We start from the raw sequence: 15776 nt of genomic DNA on the forward strand, positions 1-15776 counted from the left end.
TTTGAATTTCCTAAGTTAACAAATGTTACACATAATCTGGATTTTGTCCTCTGTCATTAGCATTACTTTGGAGAGAAGCCTCAAGAAGCGTTTGTGGCTATTCCCTAGTGTAATATTAAAGACAGAATACAAAACAAATTTAAACCTTTGAGGTAATTCCTAATGACTATAAAAATAAAATATAACTAATAAAGAAAAAGATGTAACTGAATTAAGCTATGTTTAAAATGTGAATTCACACTTAAAAACATTTTTAATACACTATTTTTCTGATCTCAATTTATTAGCCTGTTGGTCTGAGAACAAAGAACACTCTCAGAGCTATAGAAATCCTAGCAACATATTCTCTACGCTATCCTCTGTCAGCTCCTGCTCTTAGGAATGCACACCTTAAGCAACTGAAGAGGGCTTAAAAAAAACTGATGAAATCTAGGCAGGACAATGTCAGCTTCCAAAAGAGAAACAGAGCCCTCCTTACGTATAGACATATTGAAAGTACTTAAGGTGTCTTTAAGAAAAAAAGGAAGTAATTGATAAAATAGCTTGCAAACTCTAGAACAAGTGCTCAATAAACATCTTAAATGAGTAATTAAATAAATGAAATGGAACATAATGCATTATGTTCCCTCCAAACACATAAACTGTCAAAGACAGGACATATATTAGCATGTATATTTATGGAATAGTTCAGTAAAAGAAAGTAAAGGAAAAAGAAAAGAAAGACCATTAAAAATCTTCATGGTAATTTGGTAAAAGAATAATTAAACATTTTCATGTTTGTGCTGTATTCCTTACGTTATGTGCCAAAGTATGGAAGGCCAGGATTAAAATCCACTCGATACCAGGGAAATAACATATTAAACAAACCATTGCTGGAGATCAACAAAGGCTCACAGTTGTGTTTACTGCATGATTGAACTGGTCCCTTTAGTAGAGCTCTGGGACAACAGAGAACAAGGGAGAGACAGCAGAGATGGGAGTTAAGGAAAGCCCTGCACTGGAGTATCCAATGAGCCTGGGAAAAGAGCAATACCACACTGGACACTTGGGAATGAAAGAAGAATTGTGGACACCTCTGAAATCAAGGAAGGAATGAACGACAGAATGGAGTAGAGAGAAAATGTGAAAAGAAATAAAAGAAGAAAGAGAAAAGAGGAAACCAGAAAGAAGACAACACAGCAGCTGGTCGGCTACTCTCCTGAATACTTGCTGCAACCCAAAAGCCCTCACATAAGTGTTTAGCCCTGATGGAAATGAGGGAACAAAACTTTAACTATTTCACAATTCTGTGGGCTCACAGAATTGATGATCAAGTCAAATGCCTAGAGAGATACACATTTTTATAGGTGAGAATATAAACTAAAATGGGTGACCAGGAGGAAGGGAAAATGGGGAATGGAATGAGAGAACATACTGTCTTAAAAGAGAATGAATTAGCAGATTAGCAGCCATGAGGCACGCTTTATAAAATCCATGCAAAAATCTAGCACTTAACAAAAACTATGAAATATAAGACAATGGACTGTAAGAGATCCTTGACTCAAACCTTTTGTTTTCTATCTACAGAGCCTGAAAGGGATTGTGGGTTGTGCCCAGGTCCGGTTAGGGACGGAAGCGGGACAGAATCCAGGTCTCCTCACACACGACAAGGGTTCATTTGGCCCGAGGCCTTTTATTGAGTTCAGTAATTTCAGTTCCATAATTCTTCATATAACAACTAAATTAGAAGAAATTAACTTACTGGATTGTTGAATTAACTTGTAGTGGTTGGACTGTTTCAGGTCATACGTAACTTGTTTTTCTCTTTTCTTATTTTGGTATTCTTCCTTTTCATTGTCATCTGATTCCGAAGAGCTGCTGCTACTGTCATAACTGCTGTCACTGCTATAGTATTTCTGTCTTCTCATTACCTCAGAGCTCTCAGGCATGGAGGACAGAGGCTAAAATAGAGGGAAATGTGTTATTCTGTTAGAATTCAAAAAATTAACAAACTATTAGCATGATTAGCTACTATTTTTAATTTCCTGTTTATGCCTGCTGCTTTTCACAAAAGCCTGATAATCCCCCAAGTATGACTGCTACAGTGCTATTCACTAATTGTTCGTTTCTGCAAAATATTCCTTCTTAAATGATACAGTTCAGTCATAACGAGGAGAATGCTGTTTCTGCATGATTTGAATAAATGACCAGAGTATTCACACAGAATAACAAAATAAAATATTTGATATGAAAATATAAAAATCGGAAACGTAATCATTCTGCCTAACCACTTTTCTTCATTCCATACAAAGAGATTACTTAGTACTCATCAAAACACGAAGATGTACTTTTATTGTACCACTGATGTTCAGAGTCACTCAATAATTGTGTGTGTGAATGTATGTTGCTTCTGAGAGAGAAAGAGAGAAGGAGAGAGGCAAGGGGAAGAGAGGCAAAAAAGGGTAAGAAAGCAGCAGCCAGTTAAACCACTATAAGTAAAGTAACATAAATCACTGTAAGTCGAGTAAGGTCATATCATAAAACAGAGTCTATGAGCCTATCCACTCAGATAACGTGTAACAAGAAGCAAGGTATTCCTCACATGTCTAATTTGCTGTGGATACTTTCACAAATAAACATTTTTAGTTAATTATCTACTTTCCATATTGGTCATGAACAGTTCCTGTCTTTTCTCATAGGATTTCTAACTAGGACATATAGGTATGGCCATAATGGAGTAACACTGCTTTTCACTGCCCATGCTACATAAAAAAAAAAATAATGTAAAAATCAATATGGCATGAATTTTTGGAGGACAGGTGCCAAGAAGAAGGGAAAATCTGTAATGATTCAAAATGGTATTATGTTCCAAAATCTCCATTAGAATTACTTGTCTCCCAACCTCCCAATCAATATGTCTCCAATGATGCCAGCCAAAGGAATAAAAGGAAAGTGGGACAGCTTCACTTCAGAAAGAATGTGCACAACCAAGAACAAGACATTTTTCTGACTTAGTCATTTTAGGAGACTATTTATTATACAAACCATATGCCTCTTACTCCTGCTGGGAAAGGTGCCTGTAGTTGTATACTAGATTCTTGTTCTCCGTTAAACAAAAATGCTTTGATGTTAGCATACACCATAATGAAATCCTTGGTTACCGTGGGATTTCACTGAAATATCAAGGTATATCTTCTTGTGCATCAGTGTAGGATGAAAGATAAAGAGAGAAATAGCATTTCATGAAGTGCCTGGAATACACAGTGAGCCAAAGCATGATCCTCTTAAAGTTACTGCCTTTCCACGGGATGAAAAATAACAAAAGCAGGAAAGTAATTTCATACGCTAAGGTACCAACCTGTATTTCAAAGTATGCTTTCCTTTTGATAGTCTAATATTTACTGAGCACTGGCAATGTTCAAAGAGATATATATGCAAACACTGACTAGTACACAATCATCAAACATTCTGACAGTCCTGGGGAATATGAATTCTACAGGAAACACGTTTCTTCAGAAGTCTCACAGAACCAGAAGAAACACTAGCATGACCGGGCTTGCTAGTAATGCCCTCTTTCATGTAGGCAAACAGCTTTAAGGTTTCTTAAAGAGCTGACTACGTAATGAGTTATTTGATCCTATAAAGAATCACAAGGGGAAGCAGACAGCTGAACCTTTGTGTCATATGTGCACTTGGGACTTTTTGACCAACACACTGTTCAAGCAATAATTCATAAGAAGTCATAGCATAAAGTTTGAACAGTGCCTTAATTACAAAATGGAATCTGTAAAATGGCATTGACTTAGGACGCAAACCATACTACTTATTTTTATGTCCAATTTTATTATGAATTGGGTCAGACATAAAAATATATAAATAGCAGAAAGATTAGTAAAACAAATATTTATGTCCCTACCGCTCAGCTGAAAAGAAAAAAGAACAATGCTAATAGCTAATACTTTATGTGGTATTTATTATTTATATCGTTAATTAATATTTCTTAGTTTCTCAAATAAGGGAAAATTATTATTTCTCCTAGTACGCATTTCATTTAACCTGCACTATCTTCAATTATTCTTCTACTATAAACACACTGGAAATTAATGTGTAGCATGTGATATCATCCCTTTAAAAAAATTTTTTTTAACGTTTTTTTATTATTGAAAGACAGAGAGAGTCAGAGTGTGAGCAGGGGAGGGGCAGAGGGAGACACAGAATCCAAAGCAGGCTCCAGGCTCTGAGCTGTCAGCACAGAGCCCGACGTGGGGCTCGAACTCACAAACCGCAAGATCATGACCTGAGCCCAAGTTGGAGGCTTAACTGACTGAGACACCCAGGCATCCCTGTGATGTCATCCCTCTAAAAAGGAAAGCCTGCTTTGAAGTTTGGCTCAGCCCAGACCCTCAGTGTACATAAAGTTAAAAGGTATAAAAATGCTTTTACTTCAGACCGATTATGCAGCTTTCAACCACTTGGAAATATTACTGACATTAATAACTACAGAAACCAACCAATTCATTTCATTTCAACAAATACAGTTAGTTTCCACCACTTGCCTAGAAATAAGAGGGGTTGAAAAAAATACATCATATGAATTCTGCCCTCCAGGAGCTTATATTTTTATTTGAATGAGAAGCCTTATTTGATGAGGCAAAGAAAAATATGACAGTAGAAGGCTGTCTCAGGGCCTTTGCATTTGTCGTTCTAACATAAATATTGTGTCCCCGAGTTGTCTCATAACTGGTTTGCTGAATTGCAATAATTAACACATAAAGTTTAAAAACTATTCACTTTTATAGATAGCCTAAAATATATCTGTTCCAAAGGCATTATCAACAACATCTTCCACAATTCTTCAGTATAAAGTACATATTTCAGAAGAATGGTGCCTAAGATCCAAGGTCTCTGCTGTCCACCAGATACATATTTTTCACCAGATTCATCTTGCACTGTTTTACTCCTCAGGAATCTTCCATTTGAGTCATTCCAAATTCTTTCTTTTCTTTCCAATACTCTATGCAATGGCACACCTCCATGTCCTTGCCTTAAATATTTCCTCTACCCTGAACATCCTTCTCCTGTTCTTTTATTTTTTAATGTCTATTTTATTTTTGAGAGAGAGAGCGAGAGAGATAGAGATAGCACGAGCAGGGGAGGGGCAGAGAGAGAGAGGGGGACAGAAGATCCAAAGCAGACTCTGTGCTCATAGCACAGAGCCTGACGTGGGGCTTGAACTCACAAACCGTGAAATCATGACCAGAGCCAGTCAGATGGTTAACCGACGGAGTGAGCCACCCAGGTGCCCCTCCTTCTCCTGCTTGTAAAAGATTAAAGCATTACTCATTTTTCAAGACCCAGTTTAATTGGCATTTCCTTTACGAGGCCATTCATAGTCTACCAATCCTTTTCTTCTCTATGTTAGTGTCGCCCTTTCCTCTCCCTTTATTACACCACTTGCCACAATATATGTGGGTTTTGGTGCACCTATTTTTTCTTCCACCAGCCAATAAGGTTTTGGTGGACACATTCAACAAATTTAACTAATGGTTTTTGACAACCTTCTAAGTGCCAGACACTGTACTAGGTGCTAGAGGTATAAAAATGACAACACGCTTCCTACCCTCAAAGAACTTACAAATTCATACTAAAGCGAATATGCACACAATTGTCACAGCTGCTCTACGAAGTGTTACTTGTGGCACAGCAGAAGAAGCAGAAGAAGGAAGTCTAACTAGGGGAGTGTGGGAAGATTACACAGAGGCAGCAAGGGGTCAGCTAGATTAGAAGGGGATCTCTAATCAGTCGAGTAATGAATGATTTTTTTAAATAGGAAGGCATTCCAGAGGCATGAAAAAAACATGAAAACATGACAGAGCATGCTGATGTGTGTAAGGACATAGAGATAGCTTTGTATTGCAGAAATATAAACTAAAAACAAACAAAAAACATATTTTAAAAAAACAATAAAAAATGTTTCCAAGATTTTACAAACTCAATATTTTCCTACTCTACTAGCAAGGACTTTGACATATGAAAAAAAAAAAATAGCATGTAGCTATCATCACTAAAGAGCAGATGAAGGTAAAGCAACCACCTGCTCATTTCTGCCTGCATGACAGCTTCCTGTTTATTCCTAGAAACCATACCTATTTTAACGAACACAATTTCAATGTTGCCGGGTCAATGATAAGTGGGGCTTCCCATAAGGATCTCCAGAGTCATGATTTGCCTTATCTATAACACTACACATCTCTGATCATTGTAAGTCTAGGATATGAGAAAAACGTAATACAGAATATAGAATAAAGGTACTAGTTCTAAGTCCCTCTTGGCCCTAACTTATAGGGTTTTCACTAGCATTAGGGAAAGAATAAAAAAATGAGGGAAACTATTAAAAAAAAAAATGAGGGAAACAAGAATGTAGAGGTACTGTACCTTTGGTCCTCGAGGCTTGACAGTTTTGCCCATCAGTTTTTCATCGTCAATCTCACATTGTTCCAGAAGATCTAAAATATCTTCCTCCTTAAAAACAAATTAAAATTGTGGTCACTAATGAACTCTAGAATTTTTCCAAGTTCATTAATCTCTATAAAATAGTGTACAACAAAGAGTCCTAGAACTATTTAATGAAGATGGCTCAGATCAAAGGAGAAATAAAGGGTCATGGAAAAATCTCTTGAAGAAAACTTCACTAAAATCTGGCAATATAAAAAATACATACCTGAAATCTATTATGTATTAATATCATAAATAAATGTATCCTTAGGTTCTAGTACACTACTAAAATCTTAGAGTACAATACTTCAATGAATTAGCCTATTGAACATTTTAAAATTTCTAAAAGTACACTCTAGTTTCCAAAGCACAATTTCTTCAATTATTTCTATTTAATTAGTGCAAAATAATATTACAACTTCAGGAAGAAAACTGATGATTGGCCTAATAATTTCATTTAGAACAATCTAATGTTAGTATTTGGTTAATGGGCACAATTTAATGAAAATTCTTTCAAAATTTTAACTATTTTAACTATTTAACTATTTTAACTATTGCTCAAGAGTATCTTTATGAAAGAGTATCTTTATCAAAAGTTTTCATTCTATGGGCATAGTATCTTCTCTTACGCTCTTCTAGAGTCATTTTAAAGTCAAAGGGAAAAGTTATAAAACCATATACTGAAGTAGATGTTTGGGCAAACCAGAGAAATATGATATAATACCTACACTGAAAGAGGTATAATTTATGGTTTCTTTGAGTTATTTATTCAACCTATAAATATATCATATCTTCACTTATGTATTATGACATATTTCAGTGTCCCTTACAAAAAGGTTTTTGAAAATATAGAAATCTCATGGTACAATGGAAATTTGTAAAATAAGTTACTCTTCATCCCAATCCAATAAAGTTTAGCTATTAAAATACCAAAATACCTTTGTTATAGTGTTTTGATTAAATAATAACAAAACAATGAATTCCAATGACAGCAACACAAGATAATGAAAAAGAAACTCAAAGAGTTCTATTTCTGCTTAAGAGAAAAAAGGTCATAATAGCTAATACTTTCATTATAGCAGCTAGAAAAAGACAGATAAATTAAACAATCACATTTTTTTAAAGACATCAGAAAGCTGTGGTTTAAAAGGAATGTAAAAGAAACTGAATACCAGAGGGGGTAAAGTTCTTGTAGGTAAGCAGACATGAGTAGCCACTTTCTACTTTGGGATCATTTGTCTAGTCTGCACACAGAAGGGCAGAGACCATGTCTATAATAGAGAGATTCTAGTGGGATAAAGAGAATCCAACAGTTTTCAATGGTCATGTGGGCTAATGTAACATCTAGAGGAGCCCCACAGAGCTGGGTCTCTCTGACAGCAATTTTAGTGAATATGTAGTGGAGTAGGAGGATAGAGGTATGTAAAAGTCAGTGCTACTCCTCTGAAACCTTACAGATTTTAGATACTGATAGAGAATGAGGTCTATAACAATCAATAAGTGATGTCTATCCTTGACGCATTTGAAACAAGAAGCTAATAAAACTACTACAACCCAGCCTGGACCTAGTTCAACTTTTATTTTATTTATTTTACTTTACTTTACTTTACTTTACTTTACTTTACTTTACTTTACTTCATTTTATAGAAACAAATTTGGCATACAACATTGTGTAAAGACACATTTACATATTTAATATGAGCCTAGAGCCCAATTCACTCTGTGAGCCTAGAGCCCAATTCACTCTGTGTCTCCCTCTCACTGCCCCTCCCCAACTCACGTGCGCACTCTCTCCCTCCCTCTCCACTTCAAAAATAAACACTAAAAAAAATTTAAAAAAATTATAAGACATTAAAAATAACAGGAAAAAGTGACACATGGACACATCAAAGTAAAAATGTTGAGTGAGAAAAAAAAAAAGCAGCTGGGGAAAAAAGACATATTACATCCAGAAGGAAAACAAGAATAATAATGGTTGATTTCTGAATAGAAACAATAGAAACCAGAAGACATCTATAAAAGTGCTGAAAGAAAAAAAAGCCTGCCAAGATAGAATTCTATACCCAAACAACCATTTAAGAAAGAAGGCAAAATGAAAGACAATTTCAGACCAAAAAAAAAAAAGGAGAAAATTAATCACCACCACACTTATGCTACACATGTGTCCATGTAGTTTTCTTTATATGAATTCTCCTTGTAATTTTCTCAATTTCCTGAAGCTCTGGATTAATGTATCCTATTGGTTTTGGAGAATTTTCCTCCATTATTTCTTCAGATATTTCTGCTTCATTATTTTGTATTTGTCTCTTTATGGGACTCTAATTACATGTATATTAGATCATTGGACAGCATTCCATCTATCTTTGAAACTCTGTCCTGTTTTTCCTTTCTTTATCTTTTTGTGTGCTTCAGTTTGGATAATTTCCACTGATATATCTTTGCTCTGCCCAGTCTGCCATAAGCCTATCTGGTCGTTTCTTAATTTTTTATTGTATTTTTCAGCTCACTATTTGATTGTATTTTGAAAAAATATTTTCAATTGTTTTTGAAATTTCATTTCTCTGTTGAAATTCTCCATCTTCCATTCATTTTATTAATTTTTAATCAATTTTATTTATATGTATATTTTCTTTAATATGTGTGTAGTATTTATTTTAAAATCCTTGTATGTTAATTTTAACATGGAGATCATTTATAGACCTGCTTTTTAAAGTGTTTTTTCCTTTTTATTATGGGTCACTTTTTCCTGTTATTTTTAATGTCTTATAATTTTTTAAAATATTTTTTTAATGTCTATTTTTGAAGGGGAGAGAGAAAGAGCATGTGCACACCCACAAGTGGGGGAGGGGCAGTGAGAGAGGGAGACAGAGTCTGAATTGGGCTCTAGGCTCATATTAAATATGTAAATGTGTCTTTACACAATGTTGTATGCCAAATTTTCTTCTATTAAAAAAATAAAATAAAATAGAAGGAATATGAAATACTAAAGTAAGTTTCTTCAAACTGAAGACAGATAACCCTTGTTAGAGGCATGGATCTGCATGAAAAAATGAAGAATACAAGAAAGGGTATAAATATGAATAAATAGGAAAAGCTAGTTAGAAAACCATTAAAGACCACTAATTGCTTAGACAACACTAACAACAGCGTTATTTTGAGGTTTATAACATATGTAAAAGTAAAATATATGTTAACAGCACAAAGTCAGAGGGAGTCACTAAATGAAATGAAATTGTTATGGTCCTTAATTCAAGGTTGATTATTATAATGAAAGGATGTATGTTGTAATTTCTTTTATAAACATTATGCTAAAAATATAACAAAAAGCCAAAAGAGAAGACAAAATAACATAACAAAAAATAATTGATTTTTCCAAAAGAATAAAGGGAACATCAAAGGAATAATGAACAGATGGGATACAGAACAAAGGTAAGAGAGAAAACAAGCCCAACTATTCCAGTAAATGTGTGAAATGATCAAGACACAGATAGTGTCAGACTGAATTTTAAAGCAAATATGACCCAACTACATGCTATTTACCAGAGACATCTTAAATATAAGAACACAGATGAGTTGATAAATAGATGGAAAAGATATGCCATTCCAACAGTAACCATAAGAAAGAAACTAGTGCGGCTACATTAGTCACAGAAAGTAAATTTTAAGACACAGAATATGACAAGAGAAAGATGAGCACTTTATAACAAAGAAATTTTAAAAAATTAATTAATTAGAGAAACACCTTCGTAACTTCAAAGTATATGAACCAAAAATTGACAAAACGAAATCCACAATCACAGTTGGAAGTTTTAACAATCTCTCAGTAACTGCTAGAACAAGTAGGCCAAAAAAATTAGGAAAGATATAGAATATCTGAACAACGCTAATAGCCAAACTTACTTAAATGACATGTATAAAACTCTATAGCCAATACCTGTAGCAGCACATTATTTTCAAGTACACTTGGAACATTCACTAAAATAAGTAGTGTATGAATTAAAGCAAGTATCAATTCATTTTATAATATTGAAATCAGAATGTCTTCTTACACTAATGAAATCAACTAGAAATTTTTAACAAAAATAAAACTAGAAATGTTTAATGTAAGAAAATTAAGCAACAAACTTCCAAATATATAATATATATTCCAAATATATAAATAATAAATATATAAATAAATAACCAAATTAAAACCAGAAATTAATTTGAGGTGGCTGTTAATAAAAATACAATACTAAAAAATTACTAGATATAAGGACAACATACAAAAATAATCATATGTTTACATCCTGGAAGCAAATTTAAAAATGAAAAAAATTGAAAACAGTATTATTGACAATAGTAGCAAAAACATCAAATACTTAAGAATAAATTTAATTAGGGGCAACTGGGTGACTCAGTTGGTTAAGCGTCTGACCCTTGATTTCAGCTCGGTCTTGATCTCAAGGTTTGTGACATCAAGCCCCATGTCAGGTTCTGCACTGACAGCATAGAGCCTGCTTTGGATTCTCTCTCTCCCTCTCTCTCTCTGCCCCTCCCTTGTTCACACACTCTTTCTCTCTCAAACTAAACATTTAAAAAACTATTTAGTTCAGCATGTGCAAAAATTATATACCAAAAGTTATAAGCACAGATGAGTAATTAAAGACTCAAGTAAATGGAGAAATATACCATATTAATGGATCAGAAGACTCAGTGATGTTAATTCCCCAGTAATTATTTTATAGATTCCTCATAGTCCCAATTAAAATCCCAGCAACCACTTTGTAATATAAAAATTAATCAAAATCTAGAATCAAGTGGATTCTAAAATTTATATGGAAGCATAAAGGACCTAGAAAAGTCAAAAGCAACAGTACTACAGATAGTATGATATTTGTGTAAGAAGAGGTTCACAAATCAATGGAATACGACAGGCAGAGTGGTGACATTTAAACTAGATTTTGAAGAATCCAAAGAATACAGGAATTAAGATTTGAAGCCTATTTATTATGTGCCAAGTACTTTACGCAGACTACTTTAATTAACTTCAATTTTATTTTAACAACTAACCTGTCAAGTATAGTTTTAACAATACTATATTAGTGATGAGGAAACTATCGATCAAATAGTTTAGTCTAAGGTTACAAAATTATTGCATGGGCAACTAGAATTTGAATGTAGATCTATCTGGCTCCAAAATCCCTAGGCTTTCTAGCAGAAAAAGTGGGGCTGTGGAACAGAGTAATGACAAGATGAAACAGACGCTGTGTCCACAGGAGAGACAAACAACAGTGCAGAACAGGTGAAGGAAAATGAACAAAGTCTCCCATGTCTTGATCAAGAAAAGCAAATGGGCCACAGAATATAATTCTAATGGTGGAAACATCTGCGTATGTCAAAAGAAACACTTTTAGAGGAAAAGAACATTGCAGTAGACATTATTCCTTATGCTTCTGTCTTTTAGGTGTAGCCAGATTGAAAGTGGCTTTATATCCTTCTGTCGCAGAATTTGAGTGAAAAGCCCATAGCAAAATCTATCTATAATAAACTTTATCATGACTTTTGAATCACTCAATATAACAGTGTATCCAAGCAATGGAGGTTATCACTGTAATGAAATGACAGTAATATAAAGTACTAACAGTTTTAATAGGTCCACATAAACTTACTTATCCAATGGGACATTAGCAAGCACAATGCAAGCAGTGGCTTGATTAGCACTTGCACACTGGGTTTATCCTCTTGAAATGTTTCCTTTTAGAACTCCAAGCTACCATATTATGGGATCTGGGTACCCTGCTAAGAGACCATGTAGAGAGAAAGAAACATCCAGCCAGCTCCCCAGATGTTCCACCTATCTTAACTGAGGCAGCAGACATAGGAGTGAAACCCTCCTGCATTTCCAGCCCAGGTAAGCTTCCAGACAAAAGCAACTATATGATTCACTCCAAGTAAGCCAAAACAAAGAGCCACTCAACTGACACTAGCCAAGAGTACAGAATATGAGCAAATAAATGGTTTATTATGCTACAAAAGAAAACCGATAGACATTTTGGTAAACAGATTACTCTGTGTGTATGCGTGTGTGTGTTTTAATTACTTCCCATATGCCAGGTCTATGCAGTATATCAGGGAAAAATACTGTATAATGTTAGTTACAATCCAAATAACAAGAGCATCACAAACCACTAGGCTAATTCAATGGATTTTTTTTATTCAGTTATATATACACGCCTCTGTGAGAAGGCATGTTACAATAGATTGATATTACAATATAATATCAACATTCTCTGCTACATAATTTGTCCTGTTAGACGTCTAATTTATTAAATCACTTGGTTGGTTACGAAATGCTACCAACGGTTAAAATAGAAGGGAAATGCCTCTTAAAACTAAAATGTTTTTATACGTGGGACTAAGGTGGGTTGTTTTTAAAAACATATTGTTTGGCTTCATTCATTTTTCTCTTTATAAACATTCATTCCTTTACCTTCATCCTTTTCAAAGGATTATTCAGCTCTCGCTGGAATGAAGCTGCTCTTCCTGACAGGAAGGTCTGAAAGGCAACAGCCAACAAATTTTCATACTTTTCAAGCAGAGTTTTATCTTCAGGAGGATAAATTCGTCTACAATAAATCAGACAAACCAACTTGTTTAAAAGAAGCTATCGTAGTACAAGAGCTAAGGTCAGTTACATAGATACTCTTTGACCACTTACTCTGCCAGTCATTTTACTAGGTGCTAGAAATAACGATGAACGCAGGTATAAGAAATTCACAAATTGTCATTGTTTACCTACGCAAATTAAAGTTTATCTAGAGAACGGTCATTAAACAATGAAGCTCCCGAAGGCATAGCATAAGGGTTTTTGTGGGGAAGTGGTTGGATAAAAATTACAACTGGGCATATTGAAGGAATACAGATCTTCATGAGAGTGAGCAGGTAATGAGCGATAGTCTGGAAGTTGTGCATGTATAGTGTGGCTACTGACATACAAGAATGCAGGCATTAATCCTGAGGTTCTCTTCTGGGGTGGTGGAATTTGCCTCTCTGATGGAGAGAACAGAGTAAAAGGTAGAATGAGAGGAATGTGTTGTCATTGTTGCTGTTGAGGATGTTAAGGCAGGAAAGAATGTTTTACTAAGAGTGTGAGAAGCTCTGTGGCCCCAAATCCTCCTAATTCTGTTAATGGTTGGGAGGTGGGGCAGTCTTTCCAGGGACACAAGGAATTTAAAAAGGGGGGGATCCTCTTTTATCCTGTCAAAGGATATTGTGGAAGGCTTCCAGTTCAACACAGTCCACACTCCTCTGGATCGTCTCACACCTGCCTCCTTCAAACATTTTCACTATTTGCCTGGTTCCTGACACATCTAAGTTTAACCAAAGTAGAGCAATCACTCTGAACTGACAGAAAGAAAACTAGGAGACCTGAAACCTGACTTTCTCAAAATACTTCATTATAAGCAAATAAGGCCACAGGATAGTATCAGGTTTAAAAGACCTCATATAAACATCCAGGAAGCTAGCTAGCAAGAATGAAACAAACAGTGCTCAAAATAAGTCTAAAAGGTTAAAAAATGTAGAACAGTTGTTTTGACACTTTACTTCTTCCATCTATAAGAAAATGGAAACACAGTTACCTATAATTCCCCATATGTCGATTTTCATGTTCTTCTTTTAAGATCTGTTTTCGTACTTGAGCGAGTCTCTCTTTCTAAAAATGAAGAAATTTTACAAATAAAATCTGACCAATGAATTATGCAATTCAAATTGTGGGTATGTTGTTAACATTTTCATACCAACTCTTCTTTCCGCCTCTCTAACTGATGTCTCTGCTGTTCCCAGTCTGAGGAACCTGGTAAGAGCCTTTTTATTGAATTTTGGCCATAAAGCCTTCTTTGAGCCTCAGCTTTTTGTTTGGCCAAGTTTCTCCTTTTATCACTGGTCCTAAAATATAAAACATAGGAATTCAAATAAGCCCTGATCTTATTCCTATGAGGAGAATTAACAAAAGAAGAGACAACGTGGGAATATGAATCAATGTTTATTATATTCAGGGGCACCTGGGTAGCTCAGTCGTTTGAGCATCCAACTCTTGATTTTGGCTCAGGTCATAATCCCAGGGTCATGGGATCAAGCCCTGCATCAGGTTCCACGCTGAGCATGGAGCCTGCTTAAGATTCTCTTTCTCTACCCCTCTGTCCCTCTCCCCTGCTTGCATTCTCTGTCTCTCCAAAATTAAATATATATATATACACACACACACACACACACACACACATATATCTTCATATACATCATATTCATCTAATCATCCATTGAATAATGGTCTCCCTGTAGTTGAGGTTCTGTACTCCCAGGGTTTGTGATAGAATACTCTGAACAATCTACATTCTTCTGGATTTCCTTGAGATTAAAAGAATAGTCTCACAAAATGAACTTTGGGTGTATGTGGAACCATACTGTAAGTAAAACATTGTATTAAGAAGTGCACAGATTTGAAATACAAGTCTAACACATTTATATGTCCATGGAGCCCTCCATCTGGATGGAAGAAAAGGCACATGTGCAACGTAAGCTTCAGTAGCACATGCTGTAAATGCTAAGAATTATACTAAATTCTCTTTGTGGAACAAGACAAAGAAAAATAAGGAAAATTAATTCCAACTCTCCTTTATTTTTAAGTCTAGAAATTTCTCACTGTTTGAACTGTATATATCTCACTTTTAAAAAGACCAAAACACCCATAGGTTATGTCCTAAATTGGTAACATCACTGACAATGACATACAAAAAACAAAAACAAAAACCATTAGGCCTACTTATACGATAACAGTAAATGTTAAAACCATGTATGGGCATACTACTTGTGTAAGCTAAATAAACAAAAATTTCACCTTCTACATCTCTTCTATTCATTTCTTTTAGGGTAATTGAAATATCAGTTAAATTTAGGCAAATCATTTTTTATCAAGCAAAAGAAGGGGCCATATGAAAATTTCTAAACAAATTTATGTATCAGTCTCTTCTTTCAATAATGCTTTCCATATAAAGCTACTTCTCATGCAGGCATCTGCTAACTGCTTGAAAACACTTAAAATAAATAAATTGCTTGGAAGCATCCCACAACTCATTTAGAGTTCTTTAAATGACAGTGGGAATCAACTGAATTCATAAGATCCCTGGGCTCAAATAACCTCAGAGGTCCTTTAATCCAACACCCTAAACACTGTTTGAACACTTATAAAAGCAGACGTGACTCACGACTTCATTAAGCACTTCAACTAAACTTCTAACAAATTTGTTGCATAATGAGCCAAA

At 34.8% G+C, this 15776-nt stretch overlaps 1 protein-coding gene across 2 annotated transcripts in view; it reads right to left on the bottom strand.

Moving 5' to 3' along the window:
• Nucleotides 1–15776, bottom strand: part of TTLL7 (tubulin tyrosine ligase like 7) — a 144775-nt gene that overhangs the window by 47616 nt on the left and 81383 nt on the right. For both annotated transcript variants that reach the window (XM_030326057.1, XM_030326056.1), the window contains exons 11-15: nucleotides 14256–14403; nucleotides 14097–14170; nucleotides 12947–13082; nucleotides 6415–6501; nucleotides 1742–1940 (exon numbers count right to left, since the gene is read on the bottom strand). In XM_030326057.1, the coding sequence (XP_030181917.1) occupies nucleotides 1742–1940; nucleotides 6415–6501; nucleotides 12947–13082; nucleotides 14097–14170; nucleotides 14256–14403 (644 nt within the window). The remainder of the gene's footprint in view (nucleotides 1–1741; nucleotides 1941–6414; nucleotides 6502–12946; nucleotides 13083–14096; nucleotides 14171–14255; nucleotides 14404–15776) is intronic.

Source organism: Lynx canadensis, chromosome C1, assembly GCF_007474595.2.
Source record: "Lynx canadensis isolate LIC74 chromosome C1, mLynCan4.pri.v2, whole genome shotgun sequence".
Taxonomy (NCBI): domain Eukaryota; kingdom Metazoa; phylum Chordata; class Mammalia; order Carnivora; family Felidae; genus Lynx; species Lynx canadensis.